This window comes from Petromyzon marinus, chromosome 6 (assembly GCF_048934315.1).
Source record: "Petromyzon marinus isolate PM22_M1 ecotype Great Lakes invasive population chromosome 6, UKy_Petmar_22M1.pri1.0, whole genome shotgun sequence".
In the NCBI taxonomy this organism is placed as follows: domain Eukaryota; kingdom Metazoa; phylum Chordata; class Hyperoartia; order Petromyzontiformes; family Petromyzontidae; genus Petromyzon; species Petromyzon marinus.
Window position 1 is genome coordinate 15,087,571 of NC_133672.1, and position 26,094 is coordinate 15,113,664.

The 26,094-nt window shown below is 44.8% G+C and overlaps 1 protein-coding gene across 4 annotated transcripts in view; it reads right to left on the bottom strand.

The window, feature by feature from the left end:
- Positions 1-9,730: 9,730 nt before the first annotated feature.
- Positions 9,731-26,094, bottom strand: part of LOC116939751 (spectrin beta chain, non-erythrocytic 1) — a 50,921-nt gene continuing 34,557 nt past the window's right edge. For 3 of the 4 annotated variants that reach the window (XM_032948515.2, XM_032948516.2, XM_032948518.2), the window contains 25 exons: positions 25,576-25,854; positions 24,544-24,681; positions 24,107-24,326; positions 23,778-23,975; positions 23,334-23,672; positions 23,045-23,247; positions 22,723-22,813; positions 20,414-20,560; positions 19,870-20,133; positions 19,527-19,751; positions 19,288-19,377; positions 18,878-19,156; positions 18,627-18,757; positions 18,245-18,449; positions 17,736-18,110; positions 17,322-17,566; positions 17,050-17,188; positions 16,833-16,917; positions 15,652-15,848; positions 15,351-15,472; positions 15,077-15,134; positions 13,016-13,254; positions 12,429-12,602; positions 12,010-12,052; positions 9,731-10,955 (listed from right to left, as the gene is read on the bottom strand). In XM_032948515.2, the coding sequence (XP_032804406.1) occupies positions 10,758-10,955; positions 12,010-12,052; positions 12,429-12,602; positions 13,016-13,254; positions 15,077-15,134; positions 15,351-15,472; positions 15,652-15,848; positions 16,833-16,917; positions 17,050-17,188; positions 17,322-17,566; positions 17,736-18,110; positions 18,245-18,449; positions 18,627-18,757; positions 18,878-19,156; positions 19,288-19,377; positions 19,527-19,751; positions 19,870-20,133; positions 20,414-20,560; positions 22,723-22,813; positions 23,045-23,247; positions 23,334-23,672; positions 23,778-23,975; positions 24,107-24,326; positions 24,544-24,681; positions 25,576-25,854 (4,684 nt within the window). In that variant the 3' untranslated portion in view covers positions 9,731-10,757. The remainder of the gene's footprint in view (positions 10,956-12,009; positions 12,053-12,428; positions 12,603-13,015; positions 13,255-15,076; positions 15,135-15,350; positions 15,473-15,651; positions 15,849-16,832; positions 16,918-17,049; positions 17,189-17,321; positions 17,567-17,735; positions 18,111-18,244; positions 18,450-18,626; positions 18,758-18,877; positions 19,157-19,287; positions 19,378-19,526; positions 19,752-19,869; positions 20,134-20,413; positions 20,561-22,722; positions 22,814-23,044; positions 23,248-23,333; positions 23,673-23,777; positions 23,976-24,106; positions 24,327-24,543; positions 24,682-25,575; positions 25,855-26,094) is intronic. The other variant, XM_032948517.2, reaches the window with a different exon arrangement.

Consider the following 26,094-nt stretch of genomic DNA (forward strand, 5'->3'; position numbering starts at 1 on the left):
AGGAGATAAATAATCCCATAAACGGAGATCTATTATCCATTGTTCTTTATTGAAGTTACTGTCGTTCAACGCAAATTGTGTTTCGTTACGTTACATTACGTTTCTTTACGGTAAATGAAACTATTACTTCCAATATTTAACAGCTACGCAAGAGTTACGAGAACATATACAGCAGCAAATTAATGTATAACAATAATATCCTTTCACAACATTTCTCTAATATTTATATTATTTTAGAATTATATTATCACAGCATGGATCCTACAAACGCTTTCAACAGAAACGCTCGTCTCGAACATTTAACTTTAACATGACCATACTTGTTTTGAATAATCAACAGAACTATATATGAAAATAATTAATTACATTGTCAACTCATCACAAAGATGACTCATCTCTCATTACTTGACAGTCCCGTTCTTTCTTTTTGCGTTTGGAAAACTTGGAGATTACCTCCCCCAAATGTACGGCCTCAAACTGTTGCCTTCTTGGTGATTGTCAAGGGGGGCCCAACTCGTAGCTTTGACCACCAGGGGGGCGGGGGGCCAAGGCACCCCCTGCTCTCACGCCAGTTGCGCTACTGGGCAGTCGTTACGGCAGCTGCAATTGGCACTCGGCGCAGACGCGTTCGCGTTATCAGTGGGAACATCGTTTTACTCCAACGGCTCCCCATTGGCAGGACCAACGATCCCACACGGCCAACATTCTTCACGCTGCTCCTGGTTCAAATTCTGAAGAATGCAAATTCAACAATTGATCATGAATCCCTCAGTGGTGAGAGATCGTACGTACATTGTGCATCGGCATTGACTACTGGGAGCGACCTTGCTTTAGTCATGTAGTCTATTGTGATTAAAGTGTGTGTGTGGTGTGTGTATCGACAATGGCTTCCCAGAGGCTGTGAAAGAAAACAAATTTGCCAAGACAAGGCTGCCTCGTCCAAGGTCACAGCCAGTGTCACCACAACCCAACTTTCATCCAAAATAAGGTTGGCAATAGGACCGCAGTGATCGCTAAACCATCAATGGGACCGTTCGAATGTTCCTCCACGTGTCGCGATCCATCGACCCGAGCCAGGCCTCCTCGAAAGGCATGCTCCGGTCCGCCTCATCGAGCGCGATCATGATCCTCGGCAGTGCCGGATTATCCTAGTAACAAAAGTAGCTACAGTGAGGGAAACAAGTATTTGATCCCCTGCTGATTTTGTACGTTTGCCCACTGACAAAGAAATGATCAGTCTAGAATTTTAATGGTAGGTTTATTTGAACAGTGAGAGACAGAATAACAACAAAAATCCAGAAAAACGCATGTCAAAAATGTTATAAATGGATTTGAATTTTAATGAGGGAAATAAGTATTTGACCCCCGATCAATCAGAAAGATTTCTGGCTCCCAGGTGTCTTTTATACAGGTAACGAGCTGAGATGAGGAGCACACTCTTAAAGGGAGTGCTCCTAATCTCAGCTTGTTACCTGTATAAAAGACACCTGTCCACAGACGCAATCAATCAATCAGATTCCAAACTCTTCACCATGGCTAAGACCAAAGAGCTCTCCAAGGATGTCAGGGACAAGATTGTAGACCTACACAAGGCTGGAATGGGCTACAAGACCATTGCCAAGCAGCTTGGCGAGAAGGTGACAACAGTTGGTGCGATTATTCGCAAATGGAAGAAACACAAAAGAACTGTCAATCTCCCTCGGGCTGGGGCTCCATGCAAGATCTCACCTCGTGGAGTTGCAATGATCATGAGAACGGTGAGGAATCAGCCCAGAACTACACGGGAGGATCTTGTCAATGATCTCAAGGCAGCTGGGACCATAGTCACCAAGAAAACAATTGGTAACACACTACGCCGTGAAGGACTGAAATCCTGCAGCGCCCGCAAGGTCCCCCTGCTCAAGAAAGCACATATACATGCCCGTCTGAAGTTTGCCAATGAACATCTGAATGATTCAGAGGACAACTGGGTGAAAGTGTTGTGGTCAGATGAGACCAAAATGGAGCTCTTTGGCATCAACTCAACTCGCCGTGTTTGGAGGAGGAGGAATGCTGCCTATGACCGCAAGAACACCATCCCCACCGTCAAACATGAAGGTGGAAACATTATGCTTTGGGGGTGTTTTTCTGCTAAGGGGACAGGACAACTTCACCGCATCAAAGGGACGATGGACGGGGCCATGTACCATCAAATCTTGGGTGAGAACCTCCTTCCCTCAGTCAGGGCATTGAAAATGGGTCATGGATGGGTATTCCAGCATGATAATGACCCAAAACACACGGTCAAGGCAACAAAGGAGTGGCTCAAGAAGAAGCGCATTAAGGTCCTGGAGTGGCCTAGCCAGTCTCCAAACCTTAATCCCATAGAAAATCTGTGGAGGGAGCTGAAGGTTCGAGTTGCCAAACGTCAGCCTCGAAACCTTAATGACTTGGAGAAGATCTGTAAAGAGGAGTGGGACAAAATCCCTCCTGAGATGTGTGCAAACGTTGTGGCCAACTACAATAAACGTCTGACCTCTGTGATTGCCAACAAGGGTTTTGCCACCAAGTACTAAGTCATGTTTTGCAGAGGGGTCAAATTTTAATTTCCCTCATTAAAATGCAAATAAATTTATAACATTTTTGACATGCGTTTTTCTGGATTTTGTTGTTGTTATTCTGTCTCTCACTGTTCAAATAAACCTACCATTAAAATTATAGACTGATCATTTCTTTGTCAGTGGGCAAACGTACAAAATCAGCAGGGGATCAAATACTTTTTTCCCTCACTGTACATATGCTACGGGCCCCGCACTTTCAAGGGCCCCGCGCTAAATTATTTCAAGCTATCAATGCCGGTTCAGTGATTCTGCACTTGCTCTATTACTATAGTACTATACCGCCTTCAACTTTTTTATGAACGACCGGGTGTTTAAGGTTAGCGATTTGTCGTATTATCTCGCTGTATAGCAAATTTTAAATTACAATTACTTTACTATGCAAGTAAAAAAGAAATTAGTTTTTTAATATTTATATTTTTTTATTTCGGGCCCCTTTATAACAACATATGCTACAGGCCCCGCACTAGCTTAATCCGGCACTTGATCCTGCGGAAGCGCCAGGCTGGGCATGGGGCTGGGCATGGGCCTCCCCGTGGACCTCCCCGTGGGCGGTGAGGCCACGTGCGGTCGGGTTCCGCTCGGGGTCCGTTTGAGTCGCTCGACCGCATGGGCGCGGTGAGCAGGATCGTGGTGGAAGACGAGCTACTAACTTGCCCGAAATAGGGACCCCCAGAACGACGGTGCCGGATGAGGTCCGCCTCTGCGCGCAATGAGAACAGTGCTAGGAAGAAAAAAAAACATTTCACCGTCACAAAAAAGTCCCCCGATCCCGAGGAACCGCCGTTGACAGCGGCGCGTCTGAAACACCGCGTCCCGCTCTTCCGAACAATAGAGCGCATTTGGTTTCAAGGGCAGCGGCGTTTGACTCCGCGAACAGGGGACGGCAACGAGCTCGGAGGTCTCTCTGCTGTTTTGGTGCAGCGCGCTGATCGACTTTGTGTCTAAGGTGGATTGCACAAATGGGCATCGTCTGATAAGGAGGGAGGGTGTTGCGGTTTAAAAAAAAAACATTCAGGTTCAAGACGCATTTCATAATTAATATGTCTCGTATCTTGAACGAACATGTACACTTTTTGTTGTGTTGCGCAAGTTAAATTGGATTGGTGCAATGTTGCGTTTCCCTTGCGAAGAAGCGCTTTGTGATAACTTTATTATCGTGAATGGCGATATATATTTGTATTGATCGGTCGCGCCATGTGCACTCTCATATATATATTTCCAGCCCACAAGAAAAAAAACTTGACAGGCACCTACCCCCGACGTTATAACCACCGCCGCTTCTAGGAAACAACAATTCACTTCACGGGTTAACAATGTGACGCATTGTCGTGCACCCTGAAGGTTTTCACCATTATCGACTCTCGACAATGGTAGTGTTTTAAAAGCCCATTACTGCGGAGCACACACCGAGATGCGCGTCGTGAATGCCCGTGATTCGGTGCGGACAACGAGGGGCCCTTGTGGTGACACACTCGAAGCCGGCTAAAAGAGGAGAGCGGTAGGGATTTGTGTTTCCACTGCAGAGTCTGCCCGAGGTCATCTTGGTGGGGTTTAATATGCTGCTCCACCTCGGTCGGAGACGAAGCAGATGCAGTCTTAAGCAAGCTCCCTCCTCGTGCCATTAGCTTGACGCGTGTTCCACAGATGATGGACCGGGCCTAGGCAGTGGTTGTTCACGATTTGTTTTCGACCACCAGTTATACTGACGGCACCGGCATTGGCAGTGCCTGGTACATGCACGGCTCTTTTATCAATCCAATTGCTAGATGACAGTTTCACCATGCCGTGCAGTGAATGGGGAGGTGGGGGGGTTGATCATGTTTCGCCACGCTGGTCAATGCGATTGACATTAAACTATTTTTTTATTTTACCAGACAAGGCCCAGTAAGCTCGATCGTTCTTTTTTCAGAAGCTACATAGCAACAAATGATGGCTAAACGAAGTGGCTTAGGATGTGGATAAGGTGGGGAGCAAATACCTGGGAGCATAGAAGTACAATACAATCTTTCGATTTAAAGCTTTCGTGACTGCAGGGATTCATCTTCTTGGTTCTTTCGGTAAAGTCACGTAGAATGGAAATAATAAAATCAAGGATTGCATACTGATGTACCCCCCCTGGTGAGACACTGCTTAACCAACACATACTGCACCTGGAATGGAACTTTCTACAAACAAACTGAGGGCACCCCAATGGGCTCCCCACTATCTCCGGTTGTAGCCAACGTTTTCATGGAGTAATTTGAGACTGACGCCATCCAGACTACCACTCTACGCCCGACCTTATGGAAGAGGTACGTGGATGACACTTTTGTCATCTGGCCACATGGCCGGCCTGCTCTAGACCAATTCCTCGACCACATCAATTCCATACACCCAGCCATCAGATTTACCATGGAAGTCGAAAAAGATGGCAAGCTACCCTTTTTGGATGTCCTAATTAAAAGGAGACTTGATGGTTCAATGAGCAACTCTGTCTACAGGAAAGCTACCCATACGGATGCTTACTTAAAAGCGGATTCCCACCACCATCCATCCCAGAATAATTCCCTCATGAAGACTCTATACCATAGAGCCCAATGCATCTCCGACCAGGAACACATTGCCAGTGAACTCAAGCACGTACACCAAGCTCTCAAGGCTAATGGTTACTCCGACTACACAATCCGCAAAGCCATCACTCCAACCATGAAGAAGGATCCTCTTGAGGAGCCATTCAAAACCATCACCTTACCTTACATTGCGGGGGTCACAAAAAAGATCTAAAAAATCCTGAATAAACACAAGATCCAGGTCCGATTCAACACAGTGCATAAAATCCGTGATCTGGTCCCGTCTGTAAAAGATGTGGTTCCAGACATACAGTACCCGGGCGTCTACAAACTAAGATGCCTCTGTGGTAGCAGTTACATTGGAGAAACCAAACGACATATCTCAGACCGCATCCGTGAACATAAAGCAGACTTGAAACACGGTAGGACGAACACCTCAGCCGTGGCAGATCACTGTTATAATTCAGTGGGCTCACATGACATTGACTTCTCCAAGACGGATGTTCTCTGCAAGCCATCCGGCTACCATGAGAGATTCGTTCATGAGGCCATCTACATATACAAACACAGAGACAATTTCCACCGAGAAGATGGATTCTGACTTAGTAATCATTGGAAAGACGTGATAAACCATTTCGGTTCTTGATTGGTTGTATTTTACGGTGACTTTCAGACCGCAGTCCATTCGCTGGCACTGCCTCTTAGTACCTTTCACACGACGGTCAATGGTATGGTTTATAGCATATTGTATAATAATAAATAGTATAACAGTGTAATATTTAACATAATTCATAAGGCAATATATAGTATCGTAATTGTATAGTGAATATACAGCAGTGTGGTATACAGTAGGGTTGGTAGAATAATACATCGTGTAATATTACAAGTCTAATAATTTTATAGTCTAAAGTATAGCGTAGTGTATAGTAACGCATTGTATCATTCAATGGTGGGGTTTGTCTATGGCAGTGTATATGACGGTGTATAGTCATGTAATGTAGAAAAAAGTTTAGTTGGAGGCATATCAATATAATGCATGTTAGAGCTTACATTCGGCTGTGTGTACGATATTATACAATGTAGTTTAGATTGGAAGGTATAATATTGTAATGTATAGTAGTCTAGTTTATAGCATAGTTGTAACGCACCACAGGACAGAGCAGCGCATCGTGACTGTTTCTCTCTCTCTCCCCCCTCCTCCGTTCCGAGCATAGATGGACTCGTCAGTCTGAACAAAGCTCGTCGCTTTCCGTGGTGCTAACGTTGAGGAAAAAAGAAACAGCCACTTTTTTCGACATAGAATTGTAATGACTTGATTTGAAGCTTTCGTGACTGCAGGAATTACTCTTTGGTTTTTTCGGTAAAGTCACGTATAAATAAGAAATAATGAAATAACATAATAGCGTACAACGTTTCGGTTGCAACACAAGCAGCCATCATCAGGTACAGAAGAGCTAAATTTATGAGAGAGGGGAAACATATAACCTCGGATGTATATACAGACGCTAAATTTATGAGAGAGGGGAAACATATAACCTCAGATGTATATACAGACACCCAAGTAGGGGGAACTGACACAGATACAACAGGGGACACAGAGAGAGAAGCATACCAGACAAACAGGGTTTATCAAAATTTTGGAAACCATGTACAGCAACACAGATGGTCTTGTGCTTGTCTCTGTGCTGGTTCGCTCTACTTAGATGTGTGTGTGTGGTCTGTATTTGAGTTTTATACTTACCTTGCAATTTAGCAATCTTTCAAATAGGGTGATCAACCGGATTAAGCGTTGTGTTTTGACCGACCGTCTGTGTTGCTTTACATGGTTTCCAAAATTTCGATAAACCCTGTTTGTCTGGTATGCTTCTCTCTCTGTGTCCCCTGTTGTATCTGTGTCAGTTCCCCCTACTTGGGTGTCTGTATATACATCTGGGGTTATGTGTTTCCCCTCTCTCATAAATTTAGCTCTTCTGTACCTGATGGCTGCTTGTGTTGCAACCGAAACGTCGTACGCTATTGTTATTTTATTATTTCTTATTTATACGTGACATTACCAAAAAAAAACAAAGAGTAATAGAATTGTAATGTATAATGACTTATTGTTAGTAGCTCAGCTGATTGGAGAGAATATTGAGTTTATTGATATTGATATAGTTTATATTTTAGTTTTTTTTTATCAGTTTACTATATGGTATTCATTATATAGTGTAGTGTATACCCAGTTACTTTATGTTAAAAGCTCAGCTTATTGGAGAATATATTGAGTACATTGATATTGATGTTGTTTATATTTAGTTCTTTCACCTCGATTTATTGTATGATAGTTGGGTAGTTGCAGTTCTTTAGCATCAATATACTAAATGCCTCTGTTGATATGTAAAACTCTGACTTTAACATAGCTACTTCCGTGACCAGTTACATGCTAATCCCCCACACTAACATCGTGCTAATCTCCCAGTTACATGCTAATTTCTCACTTTAACATCCTGCTAATCTCTTAGTACCTTTCAGTGTAATGTTTAATATAATCTCCCAGTTACATGCTAATTTCTGACTTTAACATCCTGCTAATCTCTCACATTAACACAGCTACTTCAATGCTAAATTCCTCTGTTGATATGTAAACTCCTTTGTCAAGGCGCTCTGCTCCTCCCACCCAGCTTAAAAGACGCTGCCAAGCTTAGCAGTGTTCATTGGAGCGCTGTCTTTCCGACAGTTCTGTTTCTTCACCTGAGGAAGGCTACTTGTGTTGTGGCCGAAACGCCGTGAGAATTTTATTGTTTTATTTTTATTATTTCCCTTCTACATTACAATCGTTGATTTTTCTGCACTGCCCTCTTTTGGCCACCACGTAGCCCCCCCCCCCCCCCCCCCCCAACCATTCGCAACGTTTTATGTGCACGATGCCCGCCCATCGGAGCGCCGTCTAGCTCGGACTCAACTCTGCTTTGGCTTCTGAGATTAAACGCGATCTGGTGCATTGTGGGTGACGGTTCTCGTATACCGACGTTTACATTGCTTGAACTCTGTATTCTCCCGTTGAGAGGTGGGTGGAAGGGCGGTGGTTCAGCGATTGGCGCGCTGCGCTCGTACGGCCAGCAGTCGGTTGACAAAAGGGCCTGAAATGTAAGTCTATTACACGTTCTTTTAAGGCATTTAAATTGCGATGGTGGCGAGTGGGTTTCTTTTGTTGTTCTGATTCCGGATGTTTTCTGCTTGTTGCTTCTCTGATGACCTGTTGTGTGCAAGACACGCGAGGTGGGATTTTTTTAATGAAATGTAAATGCGGTGAGAGATGGTCTCAGGGCAGCTCTCGTGCAATTAAGAGTCATTTGGCAGTGGGAGGTTGAGTGTGGCGACAAGATCAATAACCCTTAAAGTGTAGCATCAGGACTGTCCGAGGATGTAAATACAAATGACGTATCGATGTCTTGCTGCAGAATGTGTCGAATAGCTTAGTTCAGAACACAAACGCCGCACGGCGATCGTAATTGTTGACGACGCACGTGTATAACACCGCCGTACTGAAATAATTTCGTATTTTACCTTACGATTGTTTACAATTGCGCCTTTAAAAAAACACATCGTATTACGTAAAACTCTCCAGCTGTTTGGAATTAAGTTGGGTAATGTTTGAAGTAGTTGCAAAGAGCTAATTGCTTCTGCTGTGTTGTCTACGTGTCGTAACCACATCTATTTCCGGTACATGAATGGTCAATTAGAACTTACATTCCAGGGAAATGGTTTTATTTTCACTCCATTTGCATTCTTACATTTTTCATCCAGTGTAAAAACAAATGTACATTTTTGGTTAAATGTGTTAATATTCTTCACGGGGATTTATCTCTGGATATTACAAGCAATATAATTTTATTGGATTTTTTATTCATTGTAAAACTTTAACGATTCCTCTTTTTTTCACTCCACTTCAAAGCTGTATTGCCCCTTGGAATTGGGCGAGCCGATAATCATGGTGTTGGGGTCATCGCAGGAGGAATTGCCCAACAGATAACAACACTCCATTCTAAGAGTTGTTCTGGGCAAGACACGAAAAATTATTCCAATAGTCAAGGGGTCAAAGGTTATCAAGAGGTCAACAATTGGCATTTGCACCACTCCCACATCCATTACCATTTTACTCATGCTCTTCGTGCCAGAGTTGCGTTATATGTCTTATTAAAATGAATTGCACAATTACACAAATCGTATATAAAGACGTTTGGGGAAAACAAACCCTATTTGATATAAACAGATTGTAGGGATTTAAATCCAACCGTTTTGGAGTGTCATGGAAAATGGCCCGATGGAAATTCAGTCTGCAGCTCTGTAACAGATGACTCACTGTACGTTATTATTCTTTATCAGCCATGGGCATCTGCCTGTCTCAAAAAACCTCTGGTCACAAAACATGTTTTTGTAGACACCACAATGAACCTTATGCCCTCAACATCAGTGTCCCCTACTCTGCTCCCACACGGACTTGAGAGTTATCCTGCACTGCGGACACGAGCAACCTGTACAATGTTTGCACTGTGTTTAAATGGGTTTTACACTAACAAAATAAGTGACCAATGGGAATAATTTGGTAGGCTGATTAAGTTTATTAACATACTTTGAATGGATACAGTTGAAAAATGTTTAACAAGAAGTGCAATAAAACAACAAAGAAGACTTACTTATGTATATAATCTGGTACCCCAATATGGCAAGCTTTACAGGATAAGTCGTTTACATGAAGTTCTAGTTGGTATGTTTTTACTACACATATATTGGAAAGTCAATAAAATTGAAGGTCCTCGAACGACATTCAGAACAAACCTAAAGTACTCCTCATTGTCAGTTTGCTATGGTAAGCCTTCTCTTATCCATCAATTACCAAGGAATAATCTTACATGTACACAAGACAAAAGCTGGGGTCTGCTTCCAGGTGAAATGAATATATTAGCAAGCAATCCCTCTCCCGTCCAACGCAATTCTTCATGTTTTATTGTGGGGTCCACGAGGGGAGTTTAAATAGCACGTTATCAAATCATGCTGTAGACAGTGTGCCCAGAAATAACGGCTCATTAATGGCAGAATGCTAACAATAATAATAATCATCACAACATGGTAATTTGCATCCTCTTTGTTTTTCATAAGCTTGCATAAACTGTAGTGATTAAAACCATATTTTAAATTGGTCCAGTCATTTTTGTCCAGTATAGGAATGATAAAAAGATTGTAATACAATAAAATGAAAAAAAAACTATCTAATAAAATATTCCAAAAGAAACACACCCTACTACCCTTCTAAAAAGCTGCCTCACAGTAAATGTCATTACCGTAAAGAACTAATTAACTCTTAATCACAGTAAGGATACGTTCCATGACATAGCTACACCACTGCATGCTGACTTTAATGTCGTGTTCGGTCTACAACCAGCGATAACAAAACTGCCCGGTTCATCCTACATTAACGTCTTTTGAGGGCTACCCTACGCCCGCTTTATCAGCCATAAAAATTATTTGCAAAACACTGTTCCAAAGTTTTAACTAACAGTAGTGACCTTCATATTCCCGTGTACACAACGGATCGACGTGTAGAGCCATGCGGCCGGCAATGTAGCGTCTACTTCTTCATCTTAAGGAAGCTAAACCTTTTCTCCCGATCCTTCTCCTTCTTCTCAGGGCTGGTGGCTTCGCTGGGAGGGCCGGACGGCATGGTCTTGGAGCGCATGGGCGCCTGGCTCCCTTGGCTGCTGGGCGAGCTTGAGTCCCGGCTCGAAGCTGCTGCCTTGATGCTGTGTATCCAGTTGGCCATCTCCTCCTATGGGCCGATACACACGTCAGTTTGTGAAACGGGGGTTGTCTCACACCCCAGCCACTAAGACCAATGCAACCGTATTTCCTTCTATCCAGTGACTTGCATTTCCAGGGTTGGTGGATCACAAGCTGTGAGGTTGCCAGAAGATGACAGGACATCAATGGATGCAGTGCACGGATGTATTCACTCAATTGGGACACTGTGGATTGAATATATGTGTGATGTTGAGAACGTCATCCTTTTGAATGCATGGGTTTTAGTTACTCTGGTGTCCTCCCACATGCGAAAAACGCACTAAGAGAATTGACCAAACATCTCAATGTAGCCAGCACTCTCCTGAAAAAATCTTTAAACTTGGAGAGACTTTCCTAGCTAAGTAAGGGCATTTAGCCTGCATTTCAGAATACCTGCGGGCAAAATGAGGTGGCTCCTGTAAGTGGTGGTACAATACAACAAGCAGGTTGCTGATCTATCTGTGTGTAGTACATGTATCCTTGACTCAAATGTGGGTTTTTTCTCACGTGCAAATACACGAAGTGCTTGCCACAAATGAACCACAATACCTTACTGATCTCGTCAAGGAGCATAAACCATCAAGCGAACACCGGTCACCCTTGTTTCGTTTCTTTGGCTGGCCATTGAACAAAGACTGACTGCATCGCATGCTTTCAGATGCCCTTCTGCAGCTGTCTGGAATGTTCTTCCTTCTGATATTAGGAAACCACTGGAGCTATGCACTTTTAAATCTAGATTGAAAATACAATTATTTAGAACTGCTTTTGTGTTTAGTTTGTTGTCCCTTCCCTGCACCTTTGATTAGCACGGTTGACTACGCACGGTGCAACAGAAGTTCAATATACATACATAGATACTCTGTTCATGCAATTTACTATCCAGAGAATGATAGGGTCTTAATTCAGCATAGGCAAGAACACGTTGGAAAGTGGAGAGAAAATCTGATGTGCTGAAGCAAGAAGCTCTGTTAATTAATAATCTCTTGTCTCACCATACCATTCACATTAACATATTCCCTTAATATTCCAGTTATATTACTCACATCATCTTTGGCCTGAAGCAGGTAGTCATTTCCATCAGGAAGCCTGGAAAAGTAGAATTTAAAAAAACATAAAATTTTTCATATATTCAGGCACTCAATTGTAAAAAAACCAGCAGCATAATGTAAAGCAACATTTTGTGCACAAACTCGTGCTGTTGCTGCTGTATTGCCTTGTCACGGCCAACAGACGAAATCCTTCTCTCGTATGATGCACACATTCTTCTCAGCTGATGGGGTCCAACATCAACTGGAGTGGACGTTAAAATTGCTCTCTCTCGCGAAACAGACACAATGAACCTCTCATCTCGCTCACGAGCTCTGCCTTACGAGATGGTACAAAACACGCTGGACAGAGCTCTTGGTGGTGTTGTGGTCAGCCCCGTGATTATTCTTCACAACAGGAAATGAATGACACTTACTTAAGTCTGAGCACGTGCTTCTTCTTTTTGTAGTCCGAGGCAACGTCACACACCGCGTTGGCCAAATTGACAGGGATTTCATTATGGTAGGTGTTTCCAGTGTTCATGTTCTTGGAATCCTTGTAGAATCCAAATTCTTGGTTGTGCAGCACACAGTAAAGTGTGTGCCAAGACCTAACAATGGAAAAAACATTGTTTATTAAAATGAATGTAAAAAACACCCATGGTCATTATAGCTATTAACATTTCAATTTGACAAATGAATATACAATTCACTCTGCTATCCATTAGTTAATGTGGTGTGTGGCTTCTGGGAGTGCTACCATTTGCCCCTGAATGAATGTCTTTGTACACATTAAGAAGGCCAAACAAATAAATCTCCTTGCACATGTACCATTAGTCACCCCCCCCCCCACACCATTGTGTTACACGTCTTGGAATTGGCCGTCCCATTACAATGCATACATACCCGTGTACATTCCACTGCAGTTGAAAACACAAGAAAACATGTAGGCTAGCAATTAAACATTTAATTCCCAGCCAGTATGCAGATGTAGAGGATGCAGGAGGCTGGCATTGGACCCTACCTGCTGGACGCCTTCTTGTTATGCGACTCCCACTCGTGTTTTCGCAACAGGAAGCCTTCTTTGCGGAAGGCTGATGCCTCCTCGGCCTTGCCAGGCAATGTGGACACAGACTGAGAATGCAGCGTCTGGGGCTTCCGACGGTCGGACGATGGCGATGGCTCCGGGGTCAGCTTCCTCGCACCATCTGCCTCGTTGTCGCCATTGCCGTTCACCGATGGATCCAGCATGTTGGAGCCCTGCTGGAAAGATGCAGCACGCAGGTTACCAAACGAGCTTGAGAGATGCATTGGACAAGGGGTTTACAACACCCGGTAAGTGGCAAATACTTTGAAAGAGTGCGATCTTTGATGGGCAAGCATGTTGAGCATTTCTTCTGTCATGTTTCCAAGCACAACTATCAGCATCTTTAGGAGATGAACTCCTAATGATACCCGCAGTTGTGCATGGCAAATGCTTAAAAGGAAAAATGCTCAACACGCAGCCAAACTCGGTTGAGTGGCTGAGAAAACACACACGATAACCTTTGGGTAAATTTTTCCACAAAATATTAGTATTTTAGATTTTTACCGTATTTCCCCAGCATTAGTTGAAAATACGTACACAGAGGAGCAACTATTGCCGTCGGATTATTAATCTTCGATCTGTTAAATATAAGTAAATGAATATGATCATGATCGAATTTAGACACTAGAGCTGTATACATCGTAATAAATGCGCATCCATCATAAACGTCAAACACGGGCAGGGGAGCACATCAACCCAGACACTCCAACATGCACGGTGCAGTGAAGATCAAAACAAGCAGAGTTGCACACAGGGTAGGCACACACCTGGCACTACATATTAGCGTAGGCAATTCCGTTTAGAAGCATGAAAGGCATGTACAAAGATTTGTATATAAAGGCCACTGCATACAGAGGCTAAATGGCGCAGTAAATGATGGGGAGCACTGCACACTATGATGCGCGTTTACCCAGTGATGAGCGCCTGAGCCAAGCGATGTGCCCTCGCGATGAGCAGTCGCTCCCTGCAGAGACCCTACGAGTGTTCTGCTCTGGTTCATGCACCATGCCCCCAGGCTACAGTATTTAAAATGATCCCTTTGTCAAGAGTAATTTGACCAAAGCAGCCTTTTGAATTATTGATAACCTTTTTATTTTGGCATTTAACACGCGACTCGAGTGCTGTTAGGATAAAGGAGGCCTTTTGAATTGCGTCCATTTTAAATTATGAATATGTATAAGAAATCTTACATGTTGTATCAGAATTCATTTAAATAAATAAATATGCAACAGGCTGTAATTTTTAATTGGTCAGTGTGCATATTGTGTTTTAACGAGGCATACTAGAATGAGGCAATGATATAGTATTTTATTCTTTCACGATCTTTCAAAAATCTCCATTAAAATTAATTCAATGATAATTTGCATTTCCATGATGATCAACATATAACCACGATGATGGAAACATGTTCAAGTGTAATAGCATATGCGCATAATTAGAATACGTATTACATACGTCATTTAACTATTAAACAAGTATTACCTCCTGTGCTGCTCATCTGGTCATGGTAAATGTTCACGGTTCAGAGTCAAAGCGAACCGTGATAAACATTTGTTAAATGCAAAAACTGTGTGCAAATTATTAAGCGGGAGTGACTTGGTTAGTGACGAACCCAGCCTTTAATCAGATGTTAGTGACAATGCTATCCTCATCCAACACTCGCTTTAATAAGGAAGAACGTAACGTTATACACAAGTAGGCTTCATTTCCAAGTTGTATAGCACACATGCAATGATTTAAATATGACAACAGTACGTGTTCTGCAATATCAATAAAAATACAAATGTTAACACGTGAGAATATTTAAATAGGAAATAATGTCATATAAGCAACAATGTAACGTTCACAACTCTGCGATCCCTTTATTTTTTTAAATACCAAATATCATAAATATATCTTATACTTGCGTGTTTAAATGGCAAAATTGCAATGATATCTCTATCTGTTCTGGTAACAGTGGCGGTGTGGCATGTAGTGTCTGGACCAGTAAGGACTGACCCTGGGTGATTCTTGGTCGGAAGAGATGCCGTTTTGTGTGACCTCTTGACTCTGTATCCTTTGGGAAAAGTGAAAAAAATTGGAATGATCACGTGTAAAATTATTTATTACTAACTTTGTTTACATCTTCCATACAAAATATTGCATGCTGCTAAATTATATTTTAAAAAACGCAATGAAAACCAAAGAGACACTGGATTTAAAATAACTTAACATTACTGACTTGACGAATCTGTAACTTAAGTGTGCTAATACCTCGTAGCGGTTAACACACCTTTGTTGTTCAGCTATATGATGCTCTTCGCGTTTCTTTTCGTCTAACTCAGCCTGCAGTTTCTGCTGCTTCCTCTCTTCATCTTCCTTCTCCTGTTGTTTGCGCAGCTCCAAGAGTTCCAGCTGATGAAGTGAGAAAAGCGGGTGTGCAACAACTTGAAAATGTAACCACTGCCGAAGTAGCATTATCAGCAGCAACAACAGCCGGCGAAGAAACCTCCAGAGGGGATGGGGGGAGGGTTGCGAGGAGGAGGAGGGGGGGGCATCAGGCACGGCCAAGCCACGTGCGTCCTCCCACTCACGGTGGTGTGCTTCTCGAGCACGTTGAATCGCTCATCCCATGTGGAGACGGACTTCTCAAAGGCCTCGTGGCGCTTGAGCAGCTGCTCCACCTCGTCCACGCTCTCGCCGACCTCCTGCGTGGTGATGTGTGGCTCCTGGGCCAGCAGCCATGCCTCGGCAACCCCCGCGTCGCGCGCAAACTGGTGCACCTCGAGGACTGTCGGCAGCAGCAATTGGCATACGTGAGTCTCCGTGAGAACTCGCAGATCAACCGCGAGATAATATTTTGTTTAAAGGCACGAAATAAACGTCTCATTTAGTTATATGAAACGACCCTCTTTGTCAATCCATTGCTGTATGAAAGCCTGTCCACACTTCGCAGCCGTCGGGGGGGTTATTCGAAAATGCGTCATCGGGTGGTGACATGGCCTAGCGGAAAGCGCGTTCGTGACTTGTTGCAGAGGTTCACGGTTCATATAATGAGGAGCCACCCTGGTTATTACTGCAGGTGTATCAACCGAAAAATTATTCATCGTTTGCTTCACAGTGGACGCTAAAGATCCAATTATGCCATTTGCAAGGGTAGGCCATTGTGTGCCGGCATCATGGTCCAAATGTTTAATATTTCCTGGAAATTACTCAATTGGAATGTACAAAATAATCATTACCCCCTACTGCAGAACTTGTCAAGACACTCCTGAAAAAGTCATGGGACTCGGAGAGGCTTTCCTGGGTAAACGAGCGTTATAATAAGAATAAATAATAAAAAGTACTGGTTGTTGAATATGAGGAGCATAGTTGTGGCAGTATAGAATTATGAATACAAGAACTGATTATGCCGCAGTAACCCTCTGCTGTCCACAATGTAGCCTCGCATTCCGGGTGGTTTTGTCATATGCCCCATTCAATGACTTTTAGCTTACCTTTGTAGAAACAGTAAAGGAAACAAGTATCTGCCATAGTATTGTGAAACGTAATTTCCACCATTGCCTCAGGACAATCAATAAATATAAACACCGCCAAACATTAATTCTGAGCAAGGGGGAAATTTTGACCAGAAAGTACTTTTAAAACATTATTGTACTTGTAAAGGGCAACGTAAATACTCCATGACATCCACATAAAATTCACTTTCGTTTACTGCAAGTAATAAACGTGAATGTGTCAGGTGATACAAACGCAAGTGCACTGAATTACATACTCAGTTTGAGCCAGTGGGCTCTCTCCTCCCACTTGCTGACCATCTCCTTTCGCTTGTCAGTCAGCTGACCAAGTTTCTCTTTTATCTGATGGGGAGGGAGATTGATTCAAGCTTTTAAAGAGAAATTTAAAAAACCCATATGAATTGCAATCATGTTCATCATTGTTACCCAACTGACTAAAGTACGTTGGTGTCTAAATCGATGTTTGGTGTGTACCTCGTCTGTTGCGTAGTGTTGACGGGCTAGTAGAGATTTCCCAAGCTCAATGACGGTCGTGAAGTTGTCATTTCGGGTATCAATTTCCGCCTTAATTCCCTGGTGGTTGTTCATCAGCAACTCCACTGAAGAGACATCCCTACAAAAGCACATTTATGCCTCTTGAGAAAAGAAAAGAAAAACTTCCCCCAGTTCCACAGACGATGACAAATAATTATCAATGTTTGTTTTAACAAGATTTGCATTTTAATTTGCGATGTCATCGCACTAACCTCGGCTTCTCCTGGGCGTTGATCTGCCGGATTGTGTTTTCCATCCAGAGCATCAGGTCCCGCACGAGGCTGAAGAAGCGGAACTTCTCGCCAGTGTCAGCTAGCCGCAGCTTGCGAGCTTCACAGGCGTCCAGCAGCCCCTTCCAGGCGGTCACCACCTCTTCCTCCCGCCGCTCGATGTCCTCCACTTTCTCCCCTGCGTAGCTTCCTCTCAATCTCTCCGCATCCTCCTGCAGCACCTTCACCTGCAGGAGAGTAGAGTACAGGGTCGCTTCTTGCCAGGTGTAAAAAAACAACTTAACTAAGCACAATTGTTGAACAAACTGTTATTTTCTTTCTCCAGCTGCTTTATTATGTTTTATCCCACTTTCAAATGGTACCGTTGGCCCTTAAACGCTGATGAGATGGACGCACCTGCACGCCGAGTGCCTGGATGTCGTTCTCGAAGGTGGTGTGCTTGCGCTGTAGGCTCTCGACTGTGTTCTGGTCACGGCCCAGCTCCTCAGGCAGCTGCATTTGCTTCTCGTTGATACGGGACAGCACCTCACGTGCGTCGTGATTGAAGCGATGCAGCTCATACGAGGCGGCCAGCATCTGAGTGCGTGTGTCGATGAGCTCCAGGAGGTCGGCCCATGCCTCGTTGAGGCCATCCTTCCAGTCAGCCACCGAGGCGGAGTCCGAGTGGCCAGCCTCGATCAGCGCGTCTGCGATCCTGTTCACGCTGTCCACACGCTCCTGGCCGATCGTCGCCGTGTCGCGTGCGAACTCCGCAAAACGTTCGCTCAGCATCTGCAAAGGGACACACGATGCCAAAGCGAATCAAACCAAAGAAATGAACTGTGACTGGAGAAATTAATTGCCGTTAGCCCCAGTTAAGCTATTTACGAGCCACATGAACAAATAAGCGTATGGCAGCAACTCACGGTGACGTGTTCGTAGTCCTGGCCCAACTCATGAGAGCCGGCCACCACCTCGCGTTCAGCAATCCACTGCTCCAGGTCGTCCACCTCGCGGTTGAGTTGGAATAGCTTGTGCCGCTCCTCCAGCCGCCCCCGTCGCTCCTCTGCCAGGTCCTTGAGGCCAGCGTAGAGCTTGTCAGCCTGGGACTGTCGCAGCCCAATGCGCTCGCTGCATGCCAAAAAAAGCAGGAAACTTATACGTGCCTCCTGCCAAATTAGGATATTTTTATTTCATTGTTATATTCATATTACAGCATATCAACTATTCATTTTGCTCATGGTATATATTTATGGATATTGAAACTTGACAATAACTGCTAAACTTTCAATAGGTAAAGTAAGGTACCTTTCTGGATGCCTGGAAGTGACGAGGTTGCGACTGGTTTCTGACAGCTGGTGAATAACATCCGAGTAATTCTCCACCGACTGCTCCAAGATCTGATGCTTCTTCAGCATGGCCACGGCACTCTGCTCGTCCTGGGTGTGAAAACCAAACACGATTTCCAAGTGCATGCACACGAGCCTACGCACGTCCGTTCAAACGATCACATTACATCGAGCGGTGCTGACTGTGCTTTCCGCACTACCGAGCCGTACCTTGGCTTTCTCGTCGGCGATCATATAGAGCTCCTGCTCACTCATCCACGCCTCCGCCTCAGCCACATCGAAGTAGTACTGCTGGGCCTTGAGGGACTCCTCAAGCCGGATGTGGCGGTCTTTGGCCTCCACGATCATGGTGGCCCACAGCGCCCGCAGGTCCTCGAGCCTTTCATGGATGGCCTCCGGGTCGACGCTGCCGCGTGCAATTAGGTCTTCACCGCGTTCGCGTATGTCCTCGATGCGCGGCTCGTGACCCTGGATCTCCTTCTGCAGGTTCTGCATTCACACAGTGCCAATTTCTGCAATTGAGCTTGCCGCAGTGCTATGTTGTGCAGGCGTTTGTACAAACAGCATTACAAGTGACAACACCTCAACCGGTGGCAACGTAAGGTTCTTCCATCAATTACCTGGTTTTTCTTGATGAGCAGTTGGACGGTTTGAAGGTTGTTTCCGTGGTCTCTAGATGCGGCCAGTGGCATGCGCTCTTCCACCCAAAGCTGAGCACAAATTATAGTCCAAAAAAAAAGGTTTTAATGGGTTTGGCAACATGTTACGTTTACAGTTAGATATGTACCAGGTGTGTAGAGATAATTGGGCAGGCATAAATGTATCTTTTCTGTGTGTGTGTGTATGACAGAGCACTTACGATCTCATCCTCGAGGTCCCGGATGTACTGGTGCACCTCTTTGGATGCCAGCAGCTTGTCGCGTCGCTGCTGCAAGGGCGCTAGCACCTGCTCAAAGCGGTTTTCCACCGTGAGCCGTTGGCTATCCACCTCGTCCCGTCCTTTCCCCTCCTGGCACAGCACGGTCGCTTGGCTCTGCAACTCCTCCACCTCCTTCTTCCGCACCTCCATCTGATTCTCCAGCATCTGTCAGGGGTAGCCAGCATTTTAGTGTCTTTGCTTCGCATTGCCGTTCCTCCTGTCAATATACAACCACATGCAGCACAAGACTCGTGTTTTTGCATCATCGCTGCGGGTGTGCTACCTGTTGTTTCTTGATCAGGATGTTAACGCTGGTGAGGTCATTGCCGTGGTCGTCAGAGCTGATCTGCGACTCGATCTGATTGACCCACTTGTCCAGGTCAGCACAGCTTTGCGTGAACAGCTCTGCACGATTTGCGTCAAAGAGCCTCTGGGCCTTGAGCTGTGTGGTGTTCTCCAGCTCATCCCACAGCTCGTGCAGCTCTGACAATTTTTCCTTCACCATCGGCTCAGTCTCCGGCTTCTCCACCATTAGCTGCTGCCCTTCCTGCACAAGCGCCACCAAAGACCAATCAATCAGTTAAATACCTTAAATAAAAACAAGCTAATGGCACATCGAGACAGTGTATTTCTAATTTGGAATTATAAAGGGAACATACATGAATTTAAAAAATCCTTCCTTATTGGACCCACTTTTCCATTTAATGCTTTTTAAATATATCCAATACATTTTTATATGAACTGTGATAGCATGACATGCATGCAGGCGTGCACGTCGTCGGTCGGTGGCTGTCAACCCGGCGTTCTGCAACTATGAGGGGCCTTACCTCATCAATCTTCTCCAGCCACTCCTTGTTGGACGCCAGCTCGGCCATGAAGGCTTGGTGCTTCTGCCACTTGGTGTGCAGGTTCCGTGCCTCGTCGTACGACATGTCCTGGGCTGTCAGCATCTTCTCATTGATCCACAAGGTGAGCTATGGACGAGACAACCAGGGTTTTAGCCAGGGGCAGAGCCAGGATTTTGACTTTGGGGGAGCTGACTTCAATATTCTGAGATATCCAGTGTTTGGTTTCCAATGGGCACCACAAATGTATAAAACAAATTTTATTGGATTTGAACGCGGAGTTTATTAATAGGTCGGAGCCGTTGATGTGGCTAATAAGTTCGATAAGTTCGAAAGGCTGCTGCTCAAGCAGCCTGCAGGGCAGCACAAGGTGGCAGCCTGCAGGGCAGCACACAAGGTGGCAGCCTGCAGGGCAGCACAAAGTGGCAGCCTGCAGGGCAGCACACAAGGTGGCAGCCAGCATTTTGCAGCAGCTGGATATCCGGTTATCCCAATTACCGACTTTACTAAAATTTCAGGGGGGGCTAAGCCCCCCCCCCCAGCGCCCCCTGCGGCTCCGCCCCTGGTTTTAGCACCTGTTTAAGTTAAACCTGGTGTTTTCCGAAGTCTTTGTTAACACAACCTCGTTAATGGACCACCAGGTGGCGCTCTTAACTTCTACAACAGTGGTTACCGACCTGTGATGTACGCTTTTTTATTTTACCAGGTAAGGCCCGCCAAGCTATAGAGCTCTTTTTCAGAAGCGATCTGACCACAAACGATAGCTCAACAAAGTGGCTTATCATGTGGAAATATATAGCAGCCAAATACTCTAAATGCATGTTTCTAAAATGTGGAGGGAAAAACAGAAGGACCATGGGGAGAACAAGAAAACTCCAAATATACAGGTGTCAGGTCAGGGATCAAACCCACGAACTCCTTTATACCAGGCGAAGAAGTTAAACGTCTCGACACCGTGGCACCCACACCATTGGTATTGGTCCGCAGAACTATTATTACAAATTATTGCACTTGCTTATCTAGGAAAGCCTCAGCGAGTCTCAAGCAACAAGCCAATTGATTTAGCACTTGACAGCAATTAGGGGGCGATGATAGAAATGTGAATTTCAATTGAGCAACTTGCGGTGTCGTTTTTTAAAGTTTGGATCACAAGGGCACACAATTGGCTGCTCATGCAAATCACGTCACTGGATCTTTAATGTCGACTGTGAAGCAGACCGCAACGTATTTTTACTGTTAATACACCTGCAGTAGTAAATCGGGGTGGCCGCTGTATTCAAACCATTAACCTCTGCATCAAGCGGCGAATGAGCTACCATTGCATATATGATTTTCTACACAAAGCACCTATTTTTTTTACTGCCCACTGCTCCGCCATTTATATTCCGCAAAAGCAAGTTCGTACATTTCATAGCCCCCAAAAGGTTGAGGGTTGACAGTGGTCCATACGTTCATAAAGGTTGGAACCTCTGTTACAGACACTATCTATGGCCACCGAGTGACAACCAGAGTTTAATAATTTACATTTAACATTGTCAGTCGCCAGAACTGGCTGTGCATATCCAAATGCAAGGTGGCGCTTGCGGCCTTGTGTATCAGTCCAGTGGGGATCACAATTACGCAAGTCGAAGCATGTCTATTTAAACACTAGGTGGCGCTGACTGTATTGTAGAGCATATACCACTGGATGGTAATCCTTCACAATTCCAAACACTTAGATGGCTGTTCTTGATGCTGTACAGTGTGGAATGCCACATATCTGAAAACTGATGCTAAAAACTCGTGCTGTTGCAATCGGCCTGCCCAAAAAGTGACCCGCAGGTCAAGGATGGCATTCGTCGTTGTCATACCCCACAATCCCAGTCACATGCTTGCACGCACACACGTGCACTCATGCGGACAGAATGCACACTGTTAAAATCATTAGCGTCCTTTAAGGAGACGCACCATTTGTTCAAACCAGTTTGTCACTGAACAGCAGGCTTGTGCCACCTGTCCGAGTTTGACTGTCCAGATCAACGTGAATTGGCATCTGTGCTTAGGTGGCCAGGAACTGAGTTGTACTGTGATCTGGTGGTTGTGTTGAACTTTATTCCAGTGTACTGCATAGTTATGGTCGACCTGGGCTGCCTAGATAAGTTCGGGTTCGTTCTGTGGAAAAGGTGGCAAGCCCACTAAAGAGGCACATTGAACACATGAACCTTCATTGCGTTCTGTGCAACCAGTCAGTACGCAAAGTTGCGAGTGTTTAAGAAATTAACGAGCTTTTCCCTATTAATCCCAGTACTCACCTCTTGGCAATCCTGCAAGAACCTCTGGAGATCTCGGTTGTCCTTGAGTCGAGCAAGAACATCTTCAGCTGTCATACGGTTCTTCTTATGCCTTTAATAGCCGAACAAAGAAAGGCACAGTAAAGCAAGGCATAATAATGTTAAAAAAATTAGGGACTGCATTGAAAGCAAAGATGAAAACATTAAGCTCGAGAATTGTCTCCAATTGGCATAAAATACATTAAAACTGCATCATAATTATTGTTTTACTCAAATGCATGATGTTAATGCAACACAACTGAAAAGGTATTATTAAAGATGCAATGCTGAAGCACAGGCACACCTTTCATCGATGGAGTCTACCTTCTCCTGGATCTTGTCTGCGTATGTGTTATCCTCGGTGAGCAGCCTCCTGCCGGTCTCCAGCGCGCCGACAATTTTTTCATCGTTCGTGTCCATGGTCGTCATGACGTCCTCGTGGTTCTTGATGGCCTCCTCGGCACTCTCCAAGGTAGCCGGCATCTCAACATGGCCCAGCACATACTCCTGCAGCGCATAAAAACGTCCTCAATTTTTAGACCCATTCGCGCACGCCAGCCGACAAAGTAACAAGACTCCTGCGAGTTACGCACCTGATTGCTGAGGAAGCCGTCTGCTTGGCGGGCATCCTTAAGGAAGGCCTGGAAGCCATGTGACTGGGACAGTAGGCTATGCCTGTTCTCCCACATCTTGTTGAGCTCATTCCAGCCCGTGTCGAGCGCTTGCAGGCGCTGGTGCAGAAACATGTACTGCGGGTCACTCTGATCGCGTGTCACCACTTCGCCCATGTCGCGCATGCGCTGGTAGTCGTCTTGGTAGTTGTCGATCTCGTTCTTGATAGCTTCGTGCTGCGCCAGCAGCTTCTCCGCTTCCGGGAGCGTGTTGGGCATATCCTCCGATGCAATCGCTGTCTGAGCTTTAGACAGCCAGGTCTGCACAATTGGGAGGAAGATGAACAAGTGATTGCTTGTGCTTGTAGTGTACATAGTGCAAGTGTATTATTACAAGCGCAAGAGGTTTATAAACCTCCTCATTACCTGGAAATCATCGAGGTCGCGCAAGAACTGCTGCAGCTTGCTGGCTTCTCCCAGCGACTCCTCTCTGTTCTGCAGCGTCTCCTTCAGGTTGTCCCACACCTGGTTAATCTCCGCAAGGCGGCCCAAGATGGCATCTTCCTGCTCGGGGTGCATCGAGGCCAAACGCTCCGCCTCGCCTTGCAAGTCGGCCAATTTTGTCTGCACAATTACAAAAGAAAATGTAGATTTTTTTTTAATTGAAGGTCATCACTGAGAACGCAACATCAAACACTGGTTTTATTTTTACTTTGTAAAAAGTCTTGCATGAATGTGTGCGACAAAATACTTGCCTGAATTGCAGCGAGGTCGCGCTCCATGCCAGACAGCTTGCGCTGCAAGGCCATGACGCCGGCGAGGTCGTTGCCCAGCTCCTGTGTGGACTCGATGACTTTAGTCTTCTCGCGGATCCACGCTTTAGTTTCGTTGCACTCCAGGTGGAAGTTCTGGATGCTCAGGGCGGAGCTCAGTGCTTCTTTCTTTTGGTCCACAAGCTCTCGGAAGTCGCTCCAGCTGTACAAAACAACCATAATTAGATCTTGACTTAAAAGCTTTCGTGACTGCAGGAATTCACATTCTTGGTTTTTAAAAACTACAATTGTCTTGATCGTGTACAAATGCACTTATGTTATATCATACAACACACTAAAATGTTCATGAAGCAAATATAAAAATTGAGTGTTTGCTGCATATTTATGAATATATAAATAAAGTTTGCTCATGCACTTACACAGAGTTGAGATGATCCTGCTTAGCCTTGATGTCTTGTTCGCTTGGGTGTCCCGCATGCATGAGCTGCCGAGCCAGTTGGTTTACGACTGCTATCCGAGAAGCCTGGCTGTTCATCTCTGGTTCAAAACCTTCAAACCTGTCACAAGCAACAAGCCAATTGATTTAGCACTAGAAAGCAATTACATGACAATTATGACTCTAAACAACCACTAACTGTCAAAATAATTTACGGAAGCAATTTCAACTGCCTATTTTCTTTCAGGACCAGACTTTAATTGTGATGGGTGGTTTGCCTCGAGCAAAGAATTCCATCCTACTGTGGCACCTCTGAGAAGGGGAACACTCAATCATGATTCCATCCACAGGTCCACGCATGCCCTCCCAATCAAACGTCATATCATCCAGTTTGCTAAAGCCAGACCTCACGTTGACAATCATGACCACGTTACATCCTATTCTCAAGTCCCTCCATTGGCTTCCGACACGTTCCAGGATAGAGTACAAAATCGTCATCACTTTTTTTAGAATCCTTCACGGTTATGCCCCTCCACATCCCTGCTTAGACTGTCCTAATTATGCCCTTTGTTACAACAGTTCAGCCCTGCTAATCACACGCCAATCATACCCTCAAGCATTCTCTTCTGCTGCCTCCGCAGTCTGGAATTTCCTCCTTTGTTATCTAAACATCTGACTCTTTACCCTGTACAGTACTTTGCTCAAAGAACATTTCCTTCTCTGATTATGATTGATCACCTACAATTACAGCTATGTTATATATTTATTTAAATCTAACACTATTGTCAACTCAACCTTGATTTGAAGCTTTCGCGACTGCAGGAATTAATACTCTTTGGTTCTTTTGGTAAAGTCACGGAGATAACTAATTTTCTATGTACGTGACTTTACCGAAAGAACCAAAGAGTATTGTAACTCAATGTTTCTTAAATGTTACTATAATCATTAATGTTCTGTAAAGCAACTTGACATTTACATTTGGACGCTATCAAATGTTCTGAAGAGCCGGCCTTACCTGTGCTGAATAACCTCCAGATCCTCGAGCTTTTCGGGCACATCCATGGCATTGAGCCACTGGCTCTTCTCGTCAATCCACAGCTCGCAGGCCTCCGCCTCACTGTACATCTTGTAGAGTGCCAGGGCATCCTGCAGCCGCTGCTTGCGCACGCGCGACAACTCCACGAGCTCGCGGTAGCGCTGCTCCAGAGCCTCCAGGCGGTCCGGCACGCCGGCGCTGACTGTCACCTCATCTGGGAGCCCCTGCGCCTGCTCGTGCAGCGCATCCAACACAGGCCTGCAACGAGCACCGCGGTATGAGGATTCTCGTAGGTTGTTAAATAAACTCTTTATCCTCTTGTATAAGGCTGCTACGAATATACAATCTATCATGGCACCAGTGTTAAGACTCTGCTTATACTTGCAGAAGAGTGTAAAATGCTTTGCTTGGCCTTATGAAAATTACAAATTGTTGTATCGCTGAATGAAAGCCTGTGTATATTTTTCCATGGAAAATCCCTATATTGTGCGTAACCTG